Genomic DNA, 26,704 nt, shown 5'->3' with positions numbered 1-26,704 from the left:
CAAGGTCTCTCAACTCTCTCTCTCTCTCTCTCTCTCTCTCTCTCTCTCTTCGTCGACCCTCTTTTCCTGTTTTCGAATTTGAATAAATAAATAATGGATTTTTCCCCCTACATGTGAATATTACTGTGCTGCAATGTGAAATCTCTGTGTGGCACTGATGCTTCGGTATTGTCATTGTTAAGTTTTGTGATTTGTGATGTTGATTGAGATGAAGATGAGGGATTTCTTTTACTTTTATTTAGTGTGTGCTGAGACTCCTTTAGTGGGATATAGCTAAGATTTTCGGTTTATTTGTTTTACGAGCATTTACAACATGCTAGCATGCTACCTTTCCTCTTTATGTAATATTTCTGCTTTGCTATCATGCTATGCGGTTAACTAGTAGCATTAACTATGGTCGCTGAACATTAAGTTGTTAAGTGCTTTTGTTGCTTCTTTCTTTTTAGATAAGCAGGCCTGAAGATTGGCAGAAGCCCCCTGATCCAAAGAAATATTTTGTTCAATTTTTCGGTACTAAAGAAATGTAAGTCCTTCTTTGAATTTTTTTTCCTGGGTAATCAGCATTTGGTTAAGAATTAGAAATATATGAATAATTAGATTGTTAAGTAATTAGAGCTGAATGGTATTCAGTTCTTCTGGACTGCCTTTTGTAAGTCATGATGAAGAAAATTAAACAAGGACCATTATGAGTGGAGTGGAACAAGCTTAAGTTGAAATGTCGCACTATAATTTTGATTCTGGAAGTACAAAGTTGATAACAATGAAATAGATGGAATATCGGAAATAAAACCTTCGCACAAGTTTCATTACTATTTATCCATATGACATCTGTTCAAAGCCTACAGGCTTTAGCTTTTGGTTTTGGTTTTTGTTCAAGTGGTTTCTTTGGCATACAAGCCGAGACAAAGTTACATTGAAGTACTAAAGTCCAACTTAGCATTTCTTGCACTGTGGTGTTCAAGGAGCAGTATTATACTATTATTAGTCATTACATAATGTAACTTACATGACAACAATCTTATTTACTTATTAACCACTTATTATATAATTCTGAATTTTTCTGTTCGCATCAACATGTATGTGGTATACGTCTATTTCGAATATTTGGTAATTATATGGATTCGAGGTGGTTGTGTTCTTTGTCCCAAACTGGTGGATATAAATAACGGACTTCATTAATAACAGTATGAAATTGTTTTTGCAATCTATCTAGGAAGGTAGGACCTATTCTTCTGGACGTGTAGCTATTAGGGGAACACAAGAATAGTTTATATTAATCTGATTCACTTATCTATTCAAGAGACATTTAGTCTTGTTGTTTTGACAACACACATGCCTTTTGTTTTTCTGACTTGTGCTGAAAACTCATGGCAAGGAAGAAACTCCTAATCACTTGGTAACAAAAAAAATCTGAAAAACTTGTATTATGCTATATATTTAGTGTCCTGAAAGTGAAATAGAGTATTTGAGGCAGGTTTAATGACTTGTTTTTGTCAATGATATATGCGAATCATTATGTTAAAAGGTGTAATATCCAGAAGACATAGCCCCTCAAGTTATAATAAACAAAATAGACAGGGCAAAAACAAGAAACATGAGTAATGAGTTCACAACTATATAAGAGAGTGAAGAAATAGTCTGCTGACCTTAATCCAAATACCTGAGTAACTTTATTTAGTGATTCCTATGAAACTCTTCCTTTAATACTTCTTAATCTATTCTTTTTAATTAGATTGTTTGCTCACACCCATGTTATGTTCTTTCGCAGAGCTTTTGTTGCCCCTGCAGATATTCAGGCTTTTACCAGTGAGTCTAAAAATAAGTTGTCTGCACGGGGTCAAGGCAAGACTAAGTACTTTACTCAAGCTGTGAAGGAAATCTGCGCAGCATTTGATGAAATACAGAGACCGAAGCCTAGTGGTTTGACAGATGATACTGATAACTCTAATATTGGGTCAGAGGCTCCTTCCGTTGATGGAGGAGTGGGTAACATAGCAGACACTAATGATGCTGCGGTATCAAACAGTGAGAAAGATAGCAATGCTTGCTCTACTTTTGAGAACTCTGCTCAATTAATTGGAGAACATGAAAGGCAAGATGAGAAGCTTTCTGTACCTAACCTTGAAAGTTCTTCACCTGTGGTAAAAAATAAGTTATCTGTTAGTCCAGTTATAAAGAATGCTAACAAATCTAATGCTGCAAAGAATGCTGGTGTTTTTAGACAAGAAGAAGGTGTGCATAGTCTTTTGACAAATGGAAGCAAGCCTAGAAAGCTTGGTACCGACTCAAAAAGAAATGATGCTGCAGATGATCGAAATCAAAATGGTGGATCTTTTGCTGGGTCATTTTCAATGAAAGGAGACTCTACTGAGGGTGCTAATCTTTCCAGATCTGGAGAGACATTGAAAAGTGGGAAAAAAAGGAAAAATTCATTTTCTGTTAAATCAGATTCTCTTGATATTCTTCATTCAGACTCAAAGGATCATACTGGAACAAAAAATAAGACCTTATTAAAAGTTAAAAGAAGCCTGGATTCTGAGGAGGCTGATTCCAAAGATTCTGGGAAGCAAAAGAAGATCCAAATACATGCAAAGAATACCAAGAAGCTTAAGCGCATGGATGCCAAAGATGATAGAAGCACTTCTCCTGGTTCTACTGTTGAAGAAAAAGTTTCTAAAAAGCCAGAGTTGAAAAGGTCCATATCAAATTTGAAAATGGAAAAAAGCATGCCATCAAGGAGTCACATTGGTGTAGGTTCTGATGATTCTGGCTCTGAGGCACTACCAGGGACCAAAGTTCACAGCCATGTACGACAAGTTATCTCTGATTCTGGTAGCATTGCTTCTGATGAGAAGATAGAGAAGAGTTCTCTTAGACTGAAGGCTGATGCAAATAATGTCATGGTAAAACCAGGACCGCGGAAACGCAGAGCTGTTCGCCTTTGTGATGATGACGATGAGGATGAACCTAAAACTCCTATTCATGGAGGAGCTGTAAAAAGTATTAAGTCACCATCTTTTGTTCCGGAGGTCTTGAAGAGTAACAAGGCACAACCAGAGAAATCTGATCATGCTCAGCCAGTTCACAAAAATTTTAGTGAAGTTGAGCATATCCCTTCGAAAGAAGCATCTTCTCTGTTAAATAATGATATCTCATCTTCTAAGCAGCCTGGGAAAGAGAAAGCTGATGAAATTATTCCTGTACATAATAGTCCTGAAAAATTCGATCCAAAGCAAATTCCTTCAAAGGTGGCAAAATTGCGCACTGGGTCTCCAGTAAAATCACCTCAGTCTGTTCCTGCAGCAAAGTCAACTGCCGAGCAACATAAAGCTTCCAAACCTTCACTTAAAGTTTCCAGTAGTGCTACTGAAAAGAAGGCTGCTCATGGATTTTCAAAGTCTTCTAATAACATAAGTACTTCTCAGAATCAGACTGCATCTCATAAAAAGAAGCTTGGATCTTCAGTAGAAATTTCTAAAACTACTCCAAAAAGATTGCAGCAGGATGCTGAAGTTCCTGCGGCAACAGGTGGTTTAAAGGAGGCTGATGCTTTTCATCGGTATAGTTGCTTATGAATCCTTTCATTTCTTGGAATCATTTTCTGTTAACTTTTTCCTTTCTTACCTTGATTATGTTATTGCAGTTTGGATGTAAGCATGGAAGAAAAAAGCAGTTTATATATTGGTTCTGGGACTCCAGAAGCTGCTAAAAGTATGAAGCATCTGATTGCGGTTGCTCAGGCGAAAAGAAGACAAGCTCATTCTCAAAGTTTTCCTCTTAGCATTCACAATATTCAAGAAGGGACTCCTAGCCCATCCACAGTTCAGTCATTTCTGCCTGCCTCAGGCCATGTTACACAGGCAGATGTGCAGGCAGTTTATGAGAATCCAACATTGGCATCTCCATCAACCAATGATCCTCTCTCGGCTTCTCAAAATCAACCTGATACTGAGGAAATCGAGGACGTAAGAGTTGGTTCAGTACAAAGGGGTCCAGGGGGCTCGCTTAGTGGAGGCACTGAGGCTGCTGTTGCTCGTGATGCTTTTGAAGGAATGATTGAAACATTGTCAAGAACAAAGGACAGTATTGGGCGTGCAACTCGCCTTGCCATTGACTGTGCTAAGTATGGCATTGCCAATGAGGTCTGGTCCGCCCTATTATTGCAAGTTAATCTATTTATCAAATAGTGATTCATGCCTCCTGCTGTTTTCTTTGTGAATCTATATGAATGAACCATTAAATTGAATTTAATAATACATTAAGTAGGTTGAATATTATAATACTGTTCTCAATCACTGTCTCAGTATGTTGCTTTGTGAGATTACATCATCACATTGATGTGATTATGAGAAGTTTTTTGATTAACTGGGTTGGAATTGTAAAACTAGTTGGTATCCACTAAACCAGTGTTCAGCGTAGTTGTAATGGGGAACCCCATGTGAATGAGTGCTGAAGTTAAGCATTTGCTGAGCCTGAGAATAAATGATTTAGAAGTTGGAACATTATTGTTTTTGTTGGTAATATGGTTTCAGCTGTAGTTTGTGGGTTCCTACTATTAGTTTACTTGTGCCTCTGTGTTAATTTATTACTTATATTTTTATTGGTCATATAGAAAATCTTGGAATAGGAACATCTTGGACTAATGAAGGTTAGGATTTTGGTTTGTTCCCTTTTCTCATTTATTTAGTTATCATAGATTGGAATGTGAATATATATTGGTTATTTGCTAAGACATTATTACTATTAACTGATTTGTCTGTCATGTTAATTTAGTAATTAGTGTTCCTGGTCCTACAGTGGATTCACATCCATGTCCAATGTGCAGGTTGTTGAACTTCTCATCAGAAAGCTGGAAAGTGAAACTAGTTTTCACCGCAAGGTGGATTTGTTCTTTCTTGTGGACTCCATCACCCAGTGCTCGCATAATCAGAAAGGTGGGAAAGCTTATTCTTTAGCATTTTTTTTCCTACTAGCATTTATTATGGATATTTCTGTTTTCACTTTCTTTCCACGTTGCAAGTTTATATAGTATTCTGTTCATGGCACCTATATTTATAATTATATGGAGTTTTTCAGGCATTGCTGGAGCCTCCTACATCCCTATAGTTCAAGCAGCATTGCCACGCCTTCTTGGTGCTGCTGCTCCCCCTGGGGCTAATGCGCGTGAGAATCGTCGTCAGTGTCTGAAGGTCAGCTATTTTTTTTTTTCTGTTCGTAATGACAACATGAATTTTATTTGAGATGAAGTAAGGAGAGTCGAACTAGGGGAGGCTAAGACATCCTCCAAAGGACAGAGAATTACAGGATAGAAAGAAACAATTAAAGACCCAACAAAGGCACACAGTCTCTTTGTATATCAATCATGGCAATTGCCTGGAAGCTGCTATTACAGACCTAGAGGAAGCCATAAACAGCCTATCCTGGCACATGATTAGGAGTGAAAAGAGCTCTAACAAATGTGGGAATTTTGCTCCAATCAAATACATTATAAAATGGTGAAACAGGACATTGCTATTAAATTTTGAATTGCAACTGCACTCCTTTTTTCTTATGAAAATCTTTAGAATGTACATGTAGATACTGCTCCAAACATGAAGGGGCAAACATAAACAGCTTGTTTTAAAAGGAAAGTAGCAGGCTTATTTTCTGAATTTGAAATCCAAATTACATGAATGTCAGGTGAGAATGTGAAACGGGGCATGTGATTTGGCTCTATCGTTAATGTCATTAGGCTATCCCTGCATAATACTTGCTGAGTAAAATGGAGGCATGAGTATGCTAGGGAGATATCACATCCGTGATATTTTTTATTTCATGCAGGTTCTAAGGCTGTGGCTTGAGAGGAAAATTTTGCCTGAATCAGTTCTTCGCCGTCACATGGATGAGATTGGAGTTTCAAATGATGATATAACAGTTAGCCTTTCCCTCAGGCGCCCATCTAGAGCTGAGCGGTCGGTGGATGACCCAATCAGAGAAATGGAAGGCATGCTTGTTGATGAATATGGCAGGTCTGATGTTAATTTCATACTTACACAGACACACATGATTGATTGATTGCTTGTATAACATTTATCTTCTTCCAACAATTATAATTTTTCCATTTCAATATTAACTGATTTTTTGGAAGTTGGCTCATCATAGTTAAGCTAAGGTGACAAAGTAGGCTGATAGCTTAGGGTGCAGATGAAAGGATGATTGCTTGAAATTTTCTCAAATCAATACTTATTTTGTCAAAAACTAGTATCATAATTTCTCATAAATGTCAATTTATTTCCAGTCATACTTATTTTTTCAAAAGCTTGTTTTCTGCTGCTTTTTATTGTCAAGTATCTAGTGGTGAATGAATTGTGTAATCATGTTTGGATTCCAATTATAATACTATGATTTTGGGGGGAGAAACAAGAAAACTTTAAACTGAAGGCATTGGGTATCCTCTTAAACAACTGGCATAACTTGAAAAATCTGGCCGTATAAGCTATATATTCACTTAAAAAGCTGATCATATCACAGGGAAGCAGAAATCACTTATTTGCACATTTTACATTTTCCTTGGCTGGAGTTCTGATTAACCACATAAATATTTATTGTCTATTTGTTGTTTTGAATTAAGCTATTATATTTTAAATTTTTTCTCAAAGTAATTTTGATTTCTGACTCGCGCTATATTCCTGGATACTGTATATCAGTAATGCTACATTTCAGCTGCCTGGCTTTTTATCTTGCCAACCATTTGATGACGATGAGGAAGATGATGATTTACCGGTTAATTCAAGTAAGGATACATATGATGCATCTCCAGCACATCTAACGCCCACCCTTGGGGAATCGGAAACTTCTACTGTTACCCCAAATGACAAGCGCCATTGTATCTTGGAGGATGTGGATGGCGAACTAGAAATGGAAGATGTTTCAGGCCACCTGAAGGACGAAAGGACTGAATTTCATAATAGTTCTGATGAAGTAGATTTGCAACCCCAAGGATCAGATAGGAACTTGGATCTTACTTCAAACATTTCAGCAGAGATACCCACTTCTGTGGAGGGTTCTCCTCCATTACCACCTGGTTCACCTCCTCCACCCCCACCTTTGCCTTCTTCACCTCCACCACCACCTCCTCCATCATCTCCATCTCCACCCCCACCTCCACCACCTCCAATGTTGCAACCCCCACCTCCTCCTTTACCACCCTCGTGCCCAACACTGCCATTGGTTCCACAATCATCTGGAGTTGCTCGCCCTTCGCACCTCTCCCAGTCAATAAGGCCACCTCAGCCATCACATCAGTCGTCTCCGCAGTTAGGTTATATATATATATATATATATATATATATTAATTACTGATATTAGCAAACACTTCCCTCTGTGCCAGGGTAATCAGTTTGTTCAAATGGCTGGGAATGCTTTTCCGGGAGGTCACGGTAATGCAGTTGCGAAGAATGAAATATTCCCACAAGCAGCTGCTTTTGCACCAACAGCAGCCTGCAGCACCCAGGAACCACCTTCTGGTTTTAACCCTTCAAGGCAATTAGAATATGGACAAAATGATATGTATGCAAATGTGCAAGTTCCCCAAGCCAACCATCAATTTCAACAGAGTAATCTACCGTTTGCTCAAAGACCGGGACATCCTGCCCCACCCCAAAGTTCGTCAAGTCAGTACTCTTTTCCAAACCCTACGGGTCAGCAGCATCCTCCACATTCATTCCATCCACCTTTCCCTTTGCCATCCATTCCAGATGGCCGGAGGCAATTTGTTGCTGATGACCAATGGAGAATGTCGTCAAGTGAATTTAAAACGAACAATCAACACGGTGTTTGGAGAGGGCAAAATCCTTCATGCTCTGGTCCACCGTTTGGGCAAGAAGGTACATGGATATATGTAGCTTAGCCTACCAAATATATGAATTATGACTGTTTAACTTTTATTATGCATTTATCATTTACTAAAGTCAGTTATGAACTTATGGTGGTATCTTACCTTTATTATTTATAAAGATAATAATTTAGATTTGTTTTATTTTCCCCTTGGGTGGTTTGAATCTCTGTAGCTATCAGTGTGTGTTTTTTGTAATAACAATTTGAATGTTGTAAAATGAATGTTTTGTTTTTTGGTAATGGTTATGAAGGTCATTTCCGGCCACCAGTTGAAAGACCACCAGTAAGCAACATAGGCTTCCAGCATGCAATGCCAAATAACATACCTGCTGCTCCACCAACATCAGGTCACTAGATAATTTTCACATTGCACTGATTATCTTAATTGTCTTCCCTACTGTGTTTGAACATATGATATGGATCAAACTCCTCCTTCTTCAGGACATGGTATTCCCCAGATGTTGCCTTGTAGGCCTGACATGCCTGCTCTGAATTGTTGGAGACCGACTTGAAATTTTACTGGAGTATTCTTAACAATATCATGTAAGTTTTTTTTCTTTTATTATTTTCTTGTTTTAGAACAATTGATTTCTGCATAATGGTTTGTCTGTTTAGTTGAACTATACATCACAATGCCAATCGTTTAATTTTTTTCCATTATCTCTCAGATAAAAGTGCATGGCATGTATGAAACTGTTAAATGGAATGCAGTGTCTCTATTGCTCACATGAGGCTGTTATGTTGAAAATCTTGGATGTGCTTTGCAAAGTTTGCAAATTGTTGGGGACATCTTTAGTTTGTTCATCATTCCGAACTTGTCTTTGTGCTTGCATGGATTCAGTGACAAAAATTTGAGATATTGCTTTCCTCCATTTGTTTGTTGTACTCGTTTCCTCTTTCCAGTGAATTTTGCCTTTCATTAAAAATAAGAAAAGAAAAATGAATGGCAAGAAAATAGGGGGAAAAGATTCATATCACATGATTGAAAGTCTAAATATTGTTAACATATCTTTTTAAAAATCCTAAGTATAGTCATACACTTCATTATTTGAGTTTGGATTGGATTTCCTCATTCATGGATCTTTCCCCAAACTTCTCCATAGTTTATTTCTCTATACAAGGAGAAAGGATTTGTTTATTATACATGGTATTCATGTACTGAACTTGGTAGTAGAAGGTTTTAGGTTATTACTGTGCTTGTTCAATTTTCATTCAAGGAAAAAAGAACGTGTTTCTAAGGTTCTCTTCTTTCTTGCCACTGCACTGATTTATGCCTTCGTGTTATCTTTCAGTGGTCTTGCTGGTGGATCACATTCAAGGTTGCATATTGTGCCTCCAAAGTTAGGTTCACCTCAAGAAATTTTTGAAAACTTGTGGAGGCTTTTTGGCAGGGTTGTGTATATTGTAATTTTCCTGACAATGTATCCCAGAAAGATTTGCTTCCATTTTAGGCCCATATTCTGACTTGGTTAGTTTATCTGTTTCTCATCCCTTGTAATTATTACTAACATATATATATATTATAGATCTTCAGTTTCAAGTACCCAATTTTGACTAGAATAAACAGATGTTTATTTTACCATCGGCTTCGTTTATTTATTTTCAAATTATATTTTTCCCTTCTCTTGCATTTTCTTAATAAATAGTGCCTTTTAATGACCCGAATACCTAGTATTCTAAGCTCTCTACATGTGAAATTGGTTTTGTATGTTTTTTCATAGAACTATTTCTGTCATGTTTATCAGGGAAGAAAATAAATTCGGGTGATTTGTGCATGATGTTAATATTGTCGTTCTTGTTAATTTTGTACAACTGAACCATCATTTTAGTTATGCATTCATGGGCAGCTCCTATTTCCTTTCTCCTTGATGCCATGCTTTGGAGTACTAACTAGATTCTAAAGCTTCATTGAAACCTTCTTTTCTTCTTTTTTCTGTTTAGAAAATTATAACCCTGGTTTCAAGTTCTAGGAAATAACTATGTATCTAAAATTTGAAATCATCATCATCTACAAGAAACTAATGCTTTCTACCTTTATTTACTTACCATTCATTTTCAAATATGCTTATAGAATGTCTTTTATTATTATTATTACACACACACACACACATATATATAGCCATCCATGTGCTGGAGGTGGGTGGATGGTGTATCTAAATCTATGCCATTTAAGCAAATTGCTTTGATGCTGCCCTAGACTGGCATCTTCAGTTGCATTTGGCATTTACTTTTCTAGCCATGTAACTTATTCTCAGTTGCTACTGTCTGGTTGTTGGTTGAATAGTGCATGTTTTATTCTCTCTCCTTGATCTTCCTTTATTTCTTTTGCCTTTTTTTGGTATGGTTGATATTTTGGATTCTTTGAGAGCAGTTGTTAAGATTTGGTTCGTGGTTGCTGAATTGTACTAGCGTGTGAACATTCCAGGATTTATGGCCATCTGAACTAGGATTACCTTAATAAACATATATAGAACTTTCTTTTGTCTAGGATGTCACATAAAATAGGGTAAAGATTTAGGGAAAAAAGAAGTGAATCATCTCTAAACAATTTTGCAAACTTCAGCAGAATTAAATGACATTATCTGATTTCCCAATGAGTAGCAGTACTTGTTTATTTTAGGAACACTAGGGGGCCATTTCTTGTCCTTCTAAACTTTTTGATGGAATCCCTAAAAAATTAGTGATGTCCTTCTACAGTAGCTTTTAAATGAATATTTGAGAGTAACTTTTTCTTTTTGGTACAATGGGAGTAACTGTAGAAGCCATCTGTTTGTTGATAAACCATTGCATGATCTTCATCAAAATTACAAAGAATTGCTGTTGGCATCGTTTTTTGTGTAATTTATATTAATTAAAAATCACTTTCACTTCTGCAAGTAGTGTTTTTATGGACAAGCACAAGAAGCTATGGCTTGATAATATAAATATCTTATCATAATCTTGACACCTTGTATTTACCGGTTGATCCTGCTCTTGTTTGCTGTTAATCTTTTTTCTTTCATGTCCTATGTGATGGCTTTACATTTCGATTGTAAATTCATGTTATGTGGAACAAGGCTTTGTTGTTGTTGATGCATGTTTCTGGGTATTATTATAAGAGTTTAACATTACAGTTTGTTCCCCAATGTTTTTTCAATTTTTTAATAGAAGAGATGGCTCTTATAATCCGCTTTTAGGGTACACACACATGTTCTGTTATCCGTTAACAATTCTTTATTCATGGAGATGAATTCTGAATAACTTGGCTGTTTCAGGTATTGGCAAAACAAAGATGGTTATTGCTATGTCATGTTTTGAATGTGGTCACTGAACAAAAAATAAGGTCAACTTCATTGCTTGCAATGACTCCTTCTCATTGAGGTAAATATTTGTCATGGAATTTCGTAGCAGACAACACGTTAGTTTATTAGTTATGTATTTTTAGTTGTTTACTGACTTCCTTAAGTTCCTTTCTAGCAGTAGCATCTATAGTTGTAAAGACGGTTCTCATGATGTTTTGAGAATCTCTAGTAAAACATCTCGAGCTAACATAGTATTGTACATTAAAATGTCTAGGTTTCTTTTATAGATACTGTTTAATGCATACATTTCGCCAGGCAGAAGAGCATAGTTTCTTTAATTCTTGCATCAGTGGAAATAGGAAAGTTTTGTTAGGAGCTGCATAGATGTTTGGTCTTTGGCTGATTCTACCTTTTGCCAATTGACTGTATTCAAAAATGATCTTTACAAGGACTGAAACTAATTACTTTGTCGTCACAAGTCTATTTCTGACATGTTGAACTTGCTCACTGGGATGTAGTGTATTGAGTTATCTACATAAGTAAATATGTCCTGTCTGTAAAAGTGATCAACTTTTCTACATCTTCATATTGTGAAATCATGTGATCCCATCCTGATTGACATCAATTTAGTTACCGTATATAGCGGCATTTACTGGTGAATTTCTGCTGGATTGCATCCAGTCAGCATTGTTTTCCCCCAAACCTAATTTCTGATACTAGATCAAGATGCTACCTGAATGCATTATTGGATTCCATTTAAGCTACCCTAATGCTTATTAAAATAAGCAGACTCTTGTCTAGAGATTATGCATAGTATCAGTGTTGCAGACATCTAAATTGAATGCGGCTTTGTAGCTGGTCATAGAAGTTGTTATCATGACTAATTATAACTTGTGATCGTGACTGAGTATATTCTTCATTTTTTTATCTCTTATTTTCCTATCACTGGTTCATGGGTTTGAGGGTTTTTCATACTCCTGAGGCACTCACCGTCCATCACTGGCTTCAATCGTCAGTATTCAATTTGCAAAAGTTCCCTTACCTTGGAGAGTGTAATATGCCACGGTCTTCAACTTCTAATATATATATAGTGCTTTTTTTTTTTTGTCTGTGTTACTGGTTTTTTATTCCTAAAAGCACTTGGTAAAATCTGTGTTTGATCATTGAAACCTATGGAGCATATGCTTTCATCTTATTTAACTAATCCCTCATCCCTCTCACTCTCACCATTTGGCTGTTTCATAATATACATAAAGTAAAACAATACTATGGGTTTCTTGTTTGTCCAACATGAATGGTTACCAAATTAAAAGTTAAATGAAAAAGTATAATAATATGTTCTGATTCATATTGAACTGATGCAAGGTGAAAGGATTATACACTGGTGTTCAATCTTGCAACTCACTTAGTTTGTAGCACATTCAATTCAAATTGAGCTGGGGCTAGGTCTTGAACTCCTAATACTAATTGGTGTTTCACTGAACACATGCAACGCATCGTTTGTGTAAATTGTTTGATTTGCATCTAGCATGTTCCATTTTGAATTTGGATCTCTGAAAAGTGAGTATTTCAGTGTAAAAGGTTTTACTATTGGATCAAGAAAATTAAAAATGGGAATAATTCCATTTTATTGAATTAAAGTAAAATTCTCACTTTAAGATCCTAACTCTCCAATTATTGGCACATGTTGTACCCTTTTGATATGGTCATTAGTCATTACATTGAATTATTGCTATTATTATATATCATCGATGTAAATTATGTCAATAATAAGTTATGGGGCTCGTCACAATATCAAAAATGATCGTGTAAGATTAACTCGAGGTTGTGGCCGAAGTTTGGAAAAGAGAGTTTGCATCAAAATTCAACAACGACATTAGCATAGAGGGAAACGACCACAGGATATTTCTGGAACAATGCAACTACGACGTATCCGCGTGATTTTCTAAGGTGAACAACTTGAATTTGCCAAACAAAAATTGCACTTGGGTCTAGTCTTTTATGAGCATCATTCATAGGTCTTAGCTTTATTTATATTTTCTAATGGGTAGCATAGCCACGCCTTAATCATTCCTTGAATCGTGTAATTACCTTTCATAAGCACCAATGCTGTAATTATTATTGTTGTAAATTGTGCAGCTTATGTTACTTTTAGTTTGTTGTTTTGTCTTTGTAGTTGATTTGACTATATTTTCCTATTGCTAGAATATTTGAGAAGCGTCACAATATCTCGCTGAGGAAACCTTTTTAATTTTTCCGTTTTCTGATTACATCATATAGAAATTCTTATATCATATGCAGCAATATATATTCTCATTCCACTGCAATGGAGCTCAGAACTAAATTATGGATATACGTCGTAGTTTTTTTAAAATCAACCTATAGCGTTAGGGACAAATAATAATGTAGTAGTTAAAATGGGTTTGAAATTTACTCAATTCCTTAAAATTGTAGTTAAAATGGTTTAAAGGGGTTAATTTATAATTAAAGGAAAATAAATTTTAATACATACAAACAATTACTAAATTATGATTGATCTACTTCATCTCGGTTTCCAAACCAGAAATTTGATGTTAGGATACGAGAGAATTTTTCTATTTTTCTTTTTTCTTGTTAACTTGGCAAGGAAAAAACTAATCAATTGCAGCTTTGCTTGTTCTTCCAGTTGAGGTTGGTTTTGGAATTGAAAATGACATGAAATAATCTTGTTTCATGTGGCTCCTTGAATTAGACCTCATGTTTGAAGAATTGGTGTTACCTTGAGCTTGCAAGCATGAAGTACTTGATGATCTCCTCACACCATTTAGAAAATCACCTCCCATATGCAATGCAACCCTGCTAGCAGATTTCTGTCTCAGAGCTAAGCTATTTCCTTTTCTTGATGGCAATCCAACAATACTCTCTTCCTTCATGAGGATCTCTGTAGCCCTAATGTCCGATTCAGTACTCCGTTTATTGTTGTTGTGCTCCATATCTGACTTCTGCATAACCTCATCCAAAATGCTTTCAGCCAAACTCCTAGATTTCTGGTGGTGACATGGCCGACTGGAGGTTGCCGAATCCGATGAATCTTTGCTGCAAGTTGTTGCCTCCAAGTCTGTTGGTACATTTCCATAATAGCCTTGTGAAGCGTTCATGGATGCAGCGAGCTTCTGTCCAGAAGAATTCGCTTCTAGGGACCGGAATGATTCAGACAGTTTCGAGCTTGCTACCTCGATTGGACTGTGACCAGAGTTATAATATCTAAAATCAACAATAATTCAAATGCTAATGGAAAATAAACACTCAGACCATAATGATTTTGAAGGGAAGTTTGTATTGAAATCTATAAAAACAAATATATAAAATCTAATTACTCAAATATATTTACCCAGGTTATGTTCATATCAAAGAAAAGAATTTGAGAGACAAACATGTTAATGTTCATAGTTTGACCTATATAAGCAATTTATATGGTAACAATTTAAGTTTATGTTTGTTTAACCTTTTTGTATAAAGATATTCCAAAATGTTCATTTAGACAAGGAAATACTTAATGCCAAAAAAAAAAAAAAAGACAAGGAAATACTTAAATATCATAATTTGAAAGCTTAAGCATAAATGGACGATGATCAAGTTATCAAACTTTGCATGGATAGCGCCCTAACAAGAGCTTTCTGAAAGCATAAATAATTTTGTGATGTTCTGAATTGAATAAACTTGTGAAAAGGGAGATTGGAATGTGCCTTCCAGGTAGAGGAATGTGGAGGGTCCTTAAAGCAAACATTTGACGATCTGTAACAAGCCCGTTCACCTTTTTTATATCTGCAACCTACAGTTTTCCAAAGCAAATTAAAATGCTCAAAATTCTAGAGAGAAACAAGCAAACCAAAATAATTCAACAATTATTTTAAATACTGTTTGCAGGATGCCAAAAGATTGTTTCAGAGTTTTGTGGATAATAATATTGGTCAAATTTATTCTTAAAGTCTAATATTAAATCTAATAAATGATTAAAGCATATGATAAGTGATTGGTATATGGTACTACAAAAACTTTAATCACCATATCTAAGAGTTTATTGCGTGAATAACGTCTCATGTGATATACAATAAAACAGTTACATGACATGCATGGAGGCTGATTTATAAGTGCCATTTTAATCACGAAATTCCTAAAAAGATAATCTAGTACCTCAACACCATACTTGATTGCAATGCCAGCTAACGTGTCCAGTTTGGAGATAGAATGTTGGATGCATCCAAGTGCAATAGGAGGTGATGCACAAGAAGACATCATTTTGGGTACCTTTTTACCATATCCACATGCAAATTGATCATGATAATACCCATTAGTCTCTTTCCACATAAACATTTCCATTTTGAAAATCACTTGAAAAAGAAGAGAACGAAAAAATATCAAATAAAATTGGAATTCAACAACACAAAAGCATTTGAAATGTGTAAAAATGAAAAGGGTATCTGTTTTATATAAAAAGGAATCAGATTGGGATGCAAAGGTTGAGACTTTGAGGGATGGAAAATGTGGTTGGTTGTAGGAACAAAGTCCCTCAACTAAGCATGGATTTTGGGACAAGTTAGTTTGAGAAACAAAATTTGTTGCTGTTTTTGGGAAACTTTGTTAGGTTCTCTTTCTTGTCAAACAAATAAATACTTTTCTCTAAAAACAATTTAATAAATATAATTATTCTTGTATACATAATTGATAGGTTGGAGGAAAAGATATTAATGGTTTGTAAGTTATTAACGGTGATCGTTCTTTCCAATATAAAACAACCCACTGAAATTGTGGCCTTTGAAAACATTGGATCATGTTTATTGGGACGTATTACGGTGTTCTAGTCTTAGGCTCTTAGCCGATAAATAGTAAAGCAAATTATTTTAGTTTAATTAAATCAAATTTACAGCAATATCAATTGACAAAAGAACTTCGATTTCTTAATTATATATATAACTATATAAGTGACATTATTTTAAAATTGATTAATTTTTATTATATAATTATTACACAAAAATTTCATATATATTTATCAATAAAGCTAGGCGTTCAAACTTTTTTAAATCAAGGATTTAATCAAGTAGTCATAGCGCGTTTCTTTTGCAAACCGTTATGTTGCTAATTATTTTGTTTGATTTCTTTTCCTTCTTTTTTCTTTCTCATCCTCTGGCATTATTATTATCTGTTAGAAATAAGAGATCAAGCTGAAAAAAGTATTTTTGTGTATTATTCAGTATGTTCAAGTTGTCTATTCAAGTTGTTTGGAATAATACAACATGAAAGGATATTTATAGGTACTAAGAGAATCGTAATAATAAAGACGTAATCTCCTATAATAAATATTCAGATATACTAAATAATACTAATTGATCCTAATTATATTCTAACATCCCCCTCAAACTCAAGTGACAACTTGAGTTTAAAACTTATTTAAAACAACGAAATAAAGAGAAAAAAAACTGCATAAACTGATAAAACGGGTGCAGACGGAACTGCTGGAAAGAAGTGCAGATGGAACTGCCGCTAATCTGAAGGAAGCGCAGACGGAGCTATCACTAGGAAGCGCTGCCAGAAAGAAACGCAGACGAAACTGCCACAAGGAAACACGGACGAAACACAGACGCTACAAGAAAACGCAGACGGAATTGCCACGAGAGAATACAAACGGAACTGCCACGAGAGAACGCAGACGGAACTGTCACGAGAGAACGCAGACAGAACTGCAAAGAAAGCAAAAACTATATGATTTCTTCATGAGAATAGGTAAGCAGCGGATAACAATGGTGTTTGATCATATGACTCGAAAAAACACAAGACAGACAAAATAGGTTCAGTGAGGTGAAAAAGTATCAAATGAGTGACAAAAGGAAAAGAAGAATGGCATAGATAAAAATGTAAAAACTACGGTGATTTCACCACAAGAAAAACAACCTATTCTCTTCAAAGAGGATACCATGACTCTGATATCATGTTAAAAACAAGAGAACAAGCTAAAGAAAGTATTTTTGTGTATTATTCATTATGTTCAAGTTCTCTATTCAAATTGTTTGGAATAATACAATATGAAAGGGTATTTATAGGTACTAAGAGAATCGTAATAATAAAGACGTAATCTCCTATAATAAATATTCAGATATACTAAATAATACTAATTGATCCTAATTATATTCTAACATCATCGTCATCATCTTCTTCATCTTCTTTTTCTATATATATTTTGAAAATTAGAGTACAAAAATTTTGATGCCTAGCATAGAAAATTTTAATGCACAATAAAAATTTTTAAAAGACTACGTGCCTAGAACATTAAACCCAACTAATAAAATACGCATAACACAAAAATTTTAGTACTTAACACAAAAAATTTAGTGTACAAGGCAGAAATTTTAGTACATAACACAAAAATTTTAAAGATTACATATCAAAAATATTAGGTTTAATTACTCTGTTGGTCCTTATAGTTTAGCGAAATTTTCAATTAGGTCCCTACACTTTTTTTCCTTTCAATTGGGTCTCTGCCCCCAATTTTTTTTTTCAATTAGGTCCCTACCGTAACCAAACAGTTAGATTTAACGAAATATTCCGTTCCTAAGTTAAAGATTCTTTAACTTTATGTGAAATTCCTAATGCTCTTTCACTCATACTTTTTCTGAAATACCATTTTACCCTCTCAGAGTTAGAAACTGTTCGGTCTCTTCTCCCAAACTTAGAGAAGAAAGTCGTTTGCATTCCTTGCTTCCCAACTCGCTCAGCTGCAGAGATCAACTCCACCGGAATATTGCGGGAGGGTTTGGCGTCTTCGGTATCACTGCCATCGTCGTAGGCGTTGTTTCTTCCTCTAGGTAAGACAACGCTCAACGTTTCACTCATTGAAGGGTTTTTGTTCTTTTCTCCTGGGAAAGTTTGTCATTCTGTTTATTAGAGCTTCCTTTTGTTTCTGAAAGTGTTTGAACAGGGATTTATGGCATTATTTTTTTTTTGGTATGCAGTTATGGGTGATTTGAATTTCAGTATCGAAATTTATCATGGTGGCAAATTTGTTGACAGTGGACAACGATTAGAGTATTTAGGAGGAATGGTTGTGGAGGATTTACATTTTGAGGTTGATGAATGGTCATTGCAAGAGATTGTCAGTCAGCTAAAGCAACTAGGGTATAAGGGTTTCGCTAGGGTCTGGTACAAGGAACCTGGGATGGATTTGAAGTCAGGTCTTAGAGAGTTGAAGTCCGATGGGGATGCGATGAGAATGGCTAGGTCACTGGTGTCAAATTCTTGCAAACATTGCGAGGTATATGTTGTCGATGGAGCCAGAGAAAGTAATGGGATTGAGATCACTTCAACTGATGCTGATTATGTGCTAGAGGAATGTGAGGACAGTGCTGATGATGATGGGTTGCTAGAGGTTGAAGTGGATGTTGAGTCAGAGCCTTCTACTGAAGAAGAGGTATTTGATGATAGTGCTGATGATGGTGACCATGATGATCAGTTTTGGTTTGAGGTGGAGGATAATGATCCACCATCAAATGCATTTGGGGGATTTTCTGGCCCACTAAATGATGAGAGAACTGCAGCAGCTGGCACAGCTGAAGGTGATGAAGGTTTAAGGGAGGGTGATGAGCAAGTTGGGGGCTTATCTGATGGATATGAGACTGATGACATAGATAGTTATGAGGGGGACTCTGATGATATGATAAAAAAGAGGAGGTTCCCTAAGTACAATGAGGCAGAAATGAACAGAGAGTATGAATTTCAGGTGGGGCTGGAATTTAAATCACTTAGTCAATTCAAAGAGGCTGTTAAGGAGCATGCCCTATTGAATGGTAGGGACATTAGGTTTCGAAAAAATGATAAGGTGAGGTGTAGAGTTGTTTGCAAAGGAAGAAAGGGAAAGTGCAAGTGGGTTTTTTTGCGAGTAAGGTGGGGGGTTCTGACTGTTTCCGGATCAAGACGTTGAATGGAAAGCATACATGTGGAAGGAACTATAGCGGAAGACTTGCATCAAGTAATGAACATAAATTTGATATGTTAGTGATGCTATGTTTAGATGCAATGGCTAAGCTTTTGAACATTAAGCTTCAAAATTTCATATGTTAGTGAACATTTACCTGACTATGTTGTGTATACTGTGTTCTGGACTGAATCAATAAAACAGGGGCTGATGCAAATCTTTGAAGAGGCATTGCCAACACTGGAGCATAGGCTTTGTCTGAGGCATTTATATGCCAACTGTAAGAAAGCTTATGGGGGTGGTACTGTACTAAGGGACTTAATTCTGTCTATTGCCAAAGCTACCTATGTGGAAGAATGGGAAAGAAGGATGAATCAACTAAAGGAGCTCAACAGAGACTGTTATGAGAAGTTGTTTGCTTTGGATCCAAAATTGTGGACAAAGAGTCACTTTACATTTCTGGCCAAGAGTGACATGTTGATGAACAACATCTCGGAGGCATTCAATGGAAAAATCCTAGAGGCAAGAGACAAGCCAATTCTGACAATGTTTGAATGGATTAGGTGCTATTTGATGACAAGGTTTGCAGAGAAAAAGAAGAAGGCAGAGAGGTATGAGGGTACACTTTTGCCAAAACCAAAGAAACGGCTAGATATCATCGCGGTTAGAGCTATGGAGTGGCAAGCTAAATGGGCAGGAGACCTGAAGTTTGAAGTCCACCATAAGAACAGGATGATAATGGAAAGGTTTGTGGTCGATTTGATGGCTGGGAGGTGTAGTTGTAGGTTCTGGAGTTTGTGTGGTATGCCGTGTCCCCATGCTTGCTGTGCTATCTTTGAGAAGGGTGACAGCCCGGAAGATTATTGTAGTAACTATTACAGCAAGGCAGCATACCTTGCTACATATGGGCAGTCAATATCACCAATTAATGGAGAAAATATGTGGCCAAAGATACAATGCGATACCATCATCCCTCCAATTTTCAGAGTTAAACCAGGAAGGCCAAGGATGGTTAGGATAAGGGAACCCGATGAAAACAGAACACAAACAAAATATAGAAGATCTGGAACTTCTGTCACCTGTAGTAATTGTGGCCAATACGGACACAATAGGAGACTCTGTCCAAACCCTATAGTGACAGGTATTGTTTGCCAAGTTATTTTCTTCATATGTTGATGAACTATTATTAATTGCTATTTCATCTTGTAGCTCCTGAAGGCACACAATGATCTGATGCTGCAACTGGAACTGGAGGAGTTGACTCTGCTGCTAATGAACCTGCTGCTGCTGATGAAGTAAATGGATCTGCACCTGCTGCAACTGCTAGATCCAGGATGGTTAAAGGGAGAGGGAGAGGAAGAGCAGCAGGAGGGATGGCCAGAGGAAGGGGTAGAGGGAGGGCTGCACCCATGACTGCAACAGCATCAAGGCCTTCAAACACCCCTGCACCCACATCCCAGCCACCATATACCCCTGCACCCCCATCCCAGCCACCACACACCCCTGTCCTACCCTCACAGCCTACAAACACCCATGCACCACCATCACAGCCTACCACCTTACCCACACCAGCATCATTGTCCACCACTTTGCCTACACCTGCATCACTGCCCACTGCACCAGCATCTCAACCTTTGTACAAGACCAAAATCTTTGGTGTCAGAAGAAGTGGAAGACTCAAGATTGGAGTTAGGAAGGCAACAAATCAGCCGCCTGAACATGTTGACCTTACCCTTGATTGAGGCTGAAGAAAGTTTAGGGTTTCTTTTTGATATCTCTTGTGTTATGTAGGATTTGTGTTCACCTGTGACTCTGGTTTCTTTATTGTTTGGACCACTATTATTATGTGTTGTGGACCACTTTTGTTATGTGGGTATAAAACTGATATGAGTGTGTGTCACATTTATTTTGTTGCTATCTAGGTGTCCTACATTATATAATGTAAAAAACCATCTTTTGTTTTACCAATTTTTTTCACAGTATCATACAACTTTAAATGGCAAATGAACAACTTTCATTTAGAGAAATTAAACAACAATTCATATAACTTCATTGCACTCAACGTAAACAGTACACTATTGTCTTATATAGACTATTACATTATCATAACAGCGATGCTTTCTACATCTTTACATATAACACTGCAACAATCAAAACACCTAATATCAAGCCCAGCATAATTAGCATCTTGTATTGCTTTTTCATACTATCTTCCATCTTAGCAAATTGCTGCTCCACTGAACTCAGCTCAGTACATAACCTTCCTACCCAGGCATCTACTTCTCCAACCTCTGCAATTAATCTCTCTAGATCCACACTTAATCTGTCTATCTTCCTTTCTTGTGCCTCCAATTCTCTAACCCTTCCAAGTACTTGCTGTGAACTGTTCACTGCATCTTCTCCAGATATCTTTTTTTCTTTCCCATCAACTCACTCAAAAAACTTGCATCTCCTATTAGGGCAAGAAATGAATCTTCTGTTTGGATTTTTTGATGTACTTGAACTACGAAGAATCAGAGTGTCTCCACAAAAGCACCGAACCCTCCTTTCCTTTTGCTTCAACCATCCGCTCTTCTCATCTTCTTCATCATCAATCTACTCGAAGAACTTGCATTTTGGCATTCTCCCACAACCAACATACCTTCTTTCATGGCTTGCTACTGCCGAAGAAGACATCACAGCAACTGCCTCACCACAAAAACAAAGATGTCTCTTCTTGACGAGGGTTCTGGAACTACAGACTCCTGAAGATAACTGACTCTGATCTATGAGTATTGACATAGTAAGGGTAAGGGTTGCAAAGAGACGAGCAGAAGTTTGAGGAAGAGGCGAAAAGAAGAGAGATAGAACTCAGATCCCTACTGAGTCTCCTTCATTTGTAAGGGATAACTGAGGGTTATAATGGTTATATCACACAATCTTAACGTTTTTTTTGTAACGTTTACCGTCAATAGGGACCTAATTGAAAAAAATTGGGGGCAGGGACCCAATTGAAAGGAAAAAAAGTGTAGGGACCTAATTGAAAATTTTGCTAAACTATAAGGACCAACAGAGTAATTAAACCAAAATATTAATATCTAACTAACAAAATACATACAGTACAGAAATTTTGGTGAACAGAACATAAACTTTTGACGCACAGCACAATTTTCGTGCACAGCACAAATTTTTAAAAGATCACGTGTTGAGAAAATTGACTCATCCAACTAACAAATTACATTCGTAGCAAAAATTTATGTAACAATTTTTTTACTATGAATAAAAATTTATGCTATGTACAAAAATTTTTCTGTTATATCAATAAATTTGCGTTTGTACAAAAAATTATGTGCTATGTACACAAATTTTTTTGTTATGTCCATAAATTTTTGTGCTTTACAATAGAGATTTTTGTGCTAAGGAAGCGGAGAAAAAGAGAAGTGATGAAACATGTACAAATTTTATTTTGTTAAACTTGCGTTAACTTAGTTGAATTTGATTACAAAAAGACTTAGAATAATGCTATATATTCAAATCTTTTTTATTAATCAAATTACTCTAATATTATTTTAAATCTTTTTGTTTAACTTAGTTAAATTTAATTTATAAAAAAACTTAGATGTATAACATTACTCAAAAAGACTTATACATATAACGTATATTTATTATTGTTTCATTTACTGCATTGCGTAAATTCAATATATTTAATAAAGAAAGTTATTTAATTAAAAGTTTGTATTCCAGTAATTTTCAATGCAATATTTTGACCATTTTATATCTCTCTACAATTATTTAGATATATCCTAAAAAATGTGTAGTTAGAATTTAACAAACATCAATGACCAATTTTTAAAGCGCATCATTTTAAAGGATTCCTGCTTATTGTTGATAATAGAATTGGCATAACTAAGTTTCAGCCGAATAAAATACCTGGAAAAAGTGTCTTAACACGAGAAGAGTTAAAGCCGGTTTTTGTTACTCTAAATATATATAAACTTAACTTCTTCAAGCAAAATTTATATATAACCCAAACAAAATTTATACGAGGCCACTAGAATGGCTAATGAAAAATTTCTGGTGGCAACTTTCTAACTGAATACCACCATTAATTAATTCATTCATAACTTTCAGAACACTAAAACTGAATACCACCATTTCCCTCAATCAAGTTCTTCATGGCCTTCATCTTCATCAACTTCAGAACCATTGCCATCTTGATCTTCACTACCTTCTGAATCATCTTCATCTTCATTGTCCTGCATCTCATTATCTTCATCATCATGTTTTCCTTTGTCACCAGGTTTCCCTAACAGGGAAGAAGAAATACAGGCAAAAAAATGAGATGAGGAGGAGGTATTATCAAAAGGAAAAGGCATTAAGAGACAAGATGCAAACTAGTAGAGAATTTAAAACGAAGGTACATATAACAGAAGGACTAAGGAACGATGAAGGAATAGGAAAGAGAAGAAAATGAATGAATTTGCGAGTTTCCGAGGAAGTACAGATAACAAGGATATGCAATTGCAAGATGATATACCATATTCGCTGAAAAGGACTTCTCCTGAACAAAGTCCCTTTTCAACTTTAACTAGTTGAAGAGTCATCCTGGGACCAATTTCTTGAAGCTTGACAGCACTTTTCATCGAAGCACGGTTAACTCTACCAATATCGCTAGACAAAGTTACAGTTGCAGCTTCTTCATCTGCTTCACTTTCTGATCCATAGCCAGCTCTTAAAAATCAAAGTGGATGTGAGAATTAATAGAATGAAAAGGAAAAACAAAAAAAAAGCATTCTTATTTTCTGTGCATAATACAATTCATATGAAAATTAAGGGCAAGTTAAATAGGAATATAGGATCTATTCAATACAAATCTTACTCCTAAAAGAGATCATATTTACCAGTTTGAAGAAGGAAATAATGAGTGGAAATGTTAGAAATGGATTATATCTATTCTTCAAATGGGAAAATGAAGGCTTAAGTAGATAATCAAGGGACTTACTTTGTCACGAAATCACTCACATCTTGAAGATTCCTTAGATCTGGCACCTGATGGTTCTGCACAAATTTTCTTATTCTGCGTGAAACACCTATTGGTTGTAATCTTATTGAATAATGCCGAAAATCAATTTGCTTAGTGTCTTTGTTGTAATTAAGCAACACGATCCTTTGGCAAGAAGAGAGCTTAACCTAGAACAGTATATGTCACAAATTAAAAGAAGAACTTGAGCGTCAAGTAAGTTAATGATGCATATGTATCAGTAAAACTCACTGTTTTAACATCAATTGTTGGAAATATATTCTGAAACATGTTAGTTGTAAGCTTTAGAGGTAGATCTCCACTCACAAATCCAGAAAGTACAATCTGACAAGAAAATACAGAGACATCAATATGGGATGAAAAATGAACCCATATCAAGACTTATTGATAGTTACTATATAACAAGCAGTATGTGACTACACAATCTAATCCCTAATTTAACAGTTGCAACAGTGATATATTCCCCATATACTAATTACCATCACGAACAGTTATGACAATAACCAGAGAAGAGACATCACAGCAGATTTCTATTTGGTATAATAACAATGTCATCTAGAGTTCTTCACTATCCCATCAGCCTCCAACTTGACAGTAATAATATCATAAAAGTTTGGGGGAAAAAGGCTTAATAATAACCAACATCTTTTTTTATAAAAAATTAAGCACTTTAGTTGCATCCCATTGGCAAACTTTGTGTTAATACTTGAGATGAAATTTGAATAACAGAAGATGTAATGGTATCAAAGCAGTTGAGGCATTCCTTATTTTGTAAATTTTAAGCTACACAACCATAGTTGGATCTGTGTATGAGAGGAATACGTTACCAAAGCAGACTTCGTAAAAAGATCTTTTGGGCAGCGGGGATGCAACTGAGATTTAGCAACATCAGCTGCCAATGAGTATTCATTTATCTTAAACGTAAGAGTGGGTCCCTGCGGGGTTGTCGCAACTCTCAGGTAAGCCGCAGTTGCAGTTTTTGACAATATGAGGAAATGCGTGACACCCATAGGTCCAGCAACATTCAGAAAATCCTTTAGATTGTTCCGTCTCTTTTCCTGTAAAAAGGAGACCATAAGGGTGTAGTCAACATACAGGTCACTGTGGAACACTTAAAACTAGTGATAAATATTCAACGTGATGACTACAAATCCCTACTACTACCAACTTTATCTTCTCGTATAAATTAAAATCCATTTCATTGTCAACAATTTGATTAAAAAGCTAAGCAACACAAATAATTTGCAAGACTTATGGTTCCAGGAATGAATTCCAAATCTGTATGAGAAACTAGATTGTGGAGCCAAACCCAACATGATATTATGTTTATAACTTAATCTCTTGGTTTTCTACCAATCCAATTGTTTCTGTAGAAATATGCCTACTTAACAAATCAGGAAAAACTACTAAGTAGTAATACAAGTTGAAAAATCAAACCATATTGCATATTGGACAGTAGCAACAACTCTAATGTCTCAACCAAATCCCTAAATTTGACCTTAAGAGCTCTACGAACTAAGATGACCTAACCGGAATTCTCGAATCACAAGCGCACAACACAACAATTAGAGCTAGAAACCGAGAAAGCAATTTCATGATAGCAAAAAACTCAGCATCGCCATGAAAGAGTAACCTTAAGGCTGAGAGCAGTGTACGGAAGCATCAACTTCCTGAGGTCCATCTGAAGCTGTTTGAGAGGACCAGGAATCTTCCCTCTCGAAAACACGAAGCTTTTAGGGATCTTCTTGCCAGTGATAGGGTCCACACTAGCCAGATGGGGCTGCTGCTTCGTGTTAGTGTTGGTCTTCACCACAAAAGGCCTTCGGAACTCGCCGTGTTTCTTCTTCCTCTGTGTAATGCAAAACGGGTGAGTACCAATCCGCGGGGAAGAGAATAATCGAAATCCAAAATATAGAAGAAAAGGTCAGCTAAATCAGCAGAACATAAAGAGAAGAATTAAGCTTACCATTGTTGAAGTAGTTTGACAACTCAGGAAATCAGAGGTGAGGCCGCCGGCGAAGGTAGTCGTTGGCGGCTGAGAGGGAACCGAGAGCGGACTCCAAACAGGGTTTGGGTTTAACGGGTCGCTCAGAGGAAGGGTTTTTAAGGAGTTTAATTAGTTAGTGGTAGTCTTCTTTTTTCTTTTTGCAACCAAAAAAAAAAATCAATAAAGACAAGACAATAAACCAACAAACATTTTTAAATTACATATCATAATTAATTGTTATTAATTATTGATTATTTAATTTTTATTTTTAAAAATATAAATTAATTATTATTAATTATATTTATTTAAAATTGATCGATTAAGAATTATTTATTTCTACCTTTTCATTAAAAATTTATAGAACAATACGTAAATAAATATGGTAACAGTCTGATATATCAAAATGAATAATCATGTTTTTAGACGCAACAAAAAAAATAATAATAAAAAATAAATAATGAATTAAGAAAATAAAACAAAAATCTGTTATCATTTTTATTTTAATTTATGCAAGTATGCTTTCAAAAAAAATAGAATTGAAATGTATAATATTATTTTTTTTAAGTAAAAAATTCAACATGACAAAGTGAAACATC

General features: G+C 35.8%; 2 protein-coding genes across 2 annotated transcripts in view; one reads left to right on the top strand and one right to left on the bottom strand.

Moving 5' to 3' along the window:
• The window catches only part of LOC107477230 (ENHANCER OF AG-4 protein 2), a gene marked incomplete in the record, with an annotated part of 12,852 nt that extends 637 nt beyond the window's left edge, over positions 1-12,215 (top strand). The window contains 12 exon segments of the mRNA XM_052258115.1: positions 447-523; positions 1,769-3,559; positions 3,644-4,142; positions 4,826-4,934; positions 5,077-5,189; positions 5,821-6,008; positions 6,687-7,300; positions 7,335-7,865; positions 8,127-8,222; positions 8,317-8,418; positions 9,168-9,343; positions 11,130-12,215. Of these exon segments, the coding sequence (XP_052114075.1) occupies positions 447-523; positions 1,769-3,559; positions 3,644-4,142; positions 4,826-4,934; positions 5,077-5,189; positions 5,821-6,008; positions 6,687-7,300; positions 7,335-7,865; positions 8,127-8,222; positions 8,317-8,387 (4,089 nt within the window).
• A 10,822-nt stretch (positions 12,216-23,037) lies between these two features.
• On the bottom strand, positions 23,038-26,254 carry LOC107477196 (peter Pan-like protein). Its single transcript, XM_016097177.3, has 7 exons — positions 26,088-26,254; positions 25,755-25,970; positions 24,949-25,179; positions 24,353-24,445; positions 24,083-24,270; positions 23,618-23,811; positions 23,038-23,386 (listed from the first exon to the last, which is right to left on the bottom strand). Exons 1-7 carry the CDS (start codon positions 26,088-26,090, stop codon positions 23,241-23,243), a joined length of 1,071 nt encoding a protein of 356 aa, XP_015952663.1. The 5' UTR covers positions 26,091-26,254; the 3' UTR covers positions 23,038-23,240.
• Positions 26,255-26,704: the final 450 nt, after the last annotated feature.

The sequence above is a fragment of the Arachis duranensis genome, chromosome 3 (assembly GCF_000817695.3).
Source record: "Arachis duranensis cultivar V14167 chromosome 3, aradu.V14167.gnm2.J7QH, whole genome shotgun sequence".
NCBI classification, from domain to species: Eukaryota; Viridiplantae; Streptophyta; class Magnoliopsida; order Fabales; family Fabaceae; genus Arachis; species Arachis duranensis.
The sequence above is the reverse complement of the archived record's forward strand: the minus strand, read 5'-3'. Positions and strand labels throughout refer to the sequence as shown.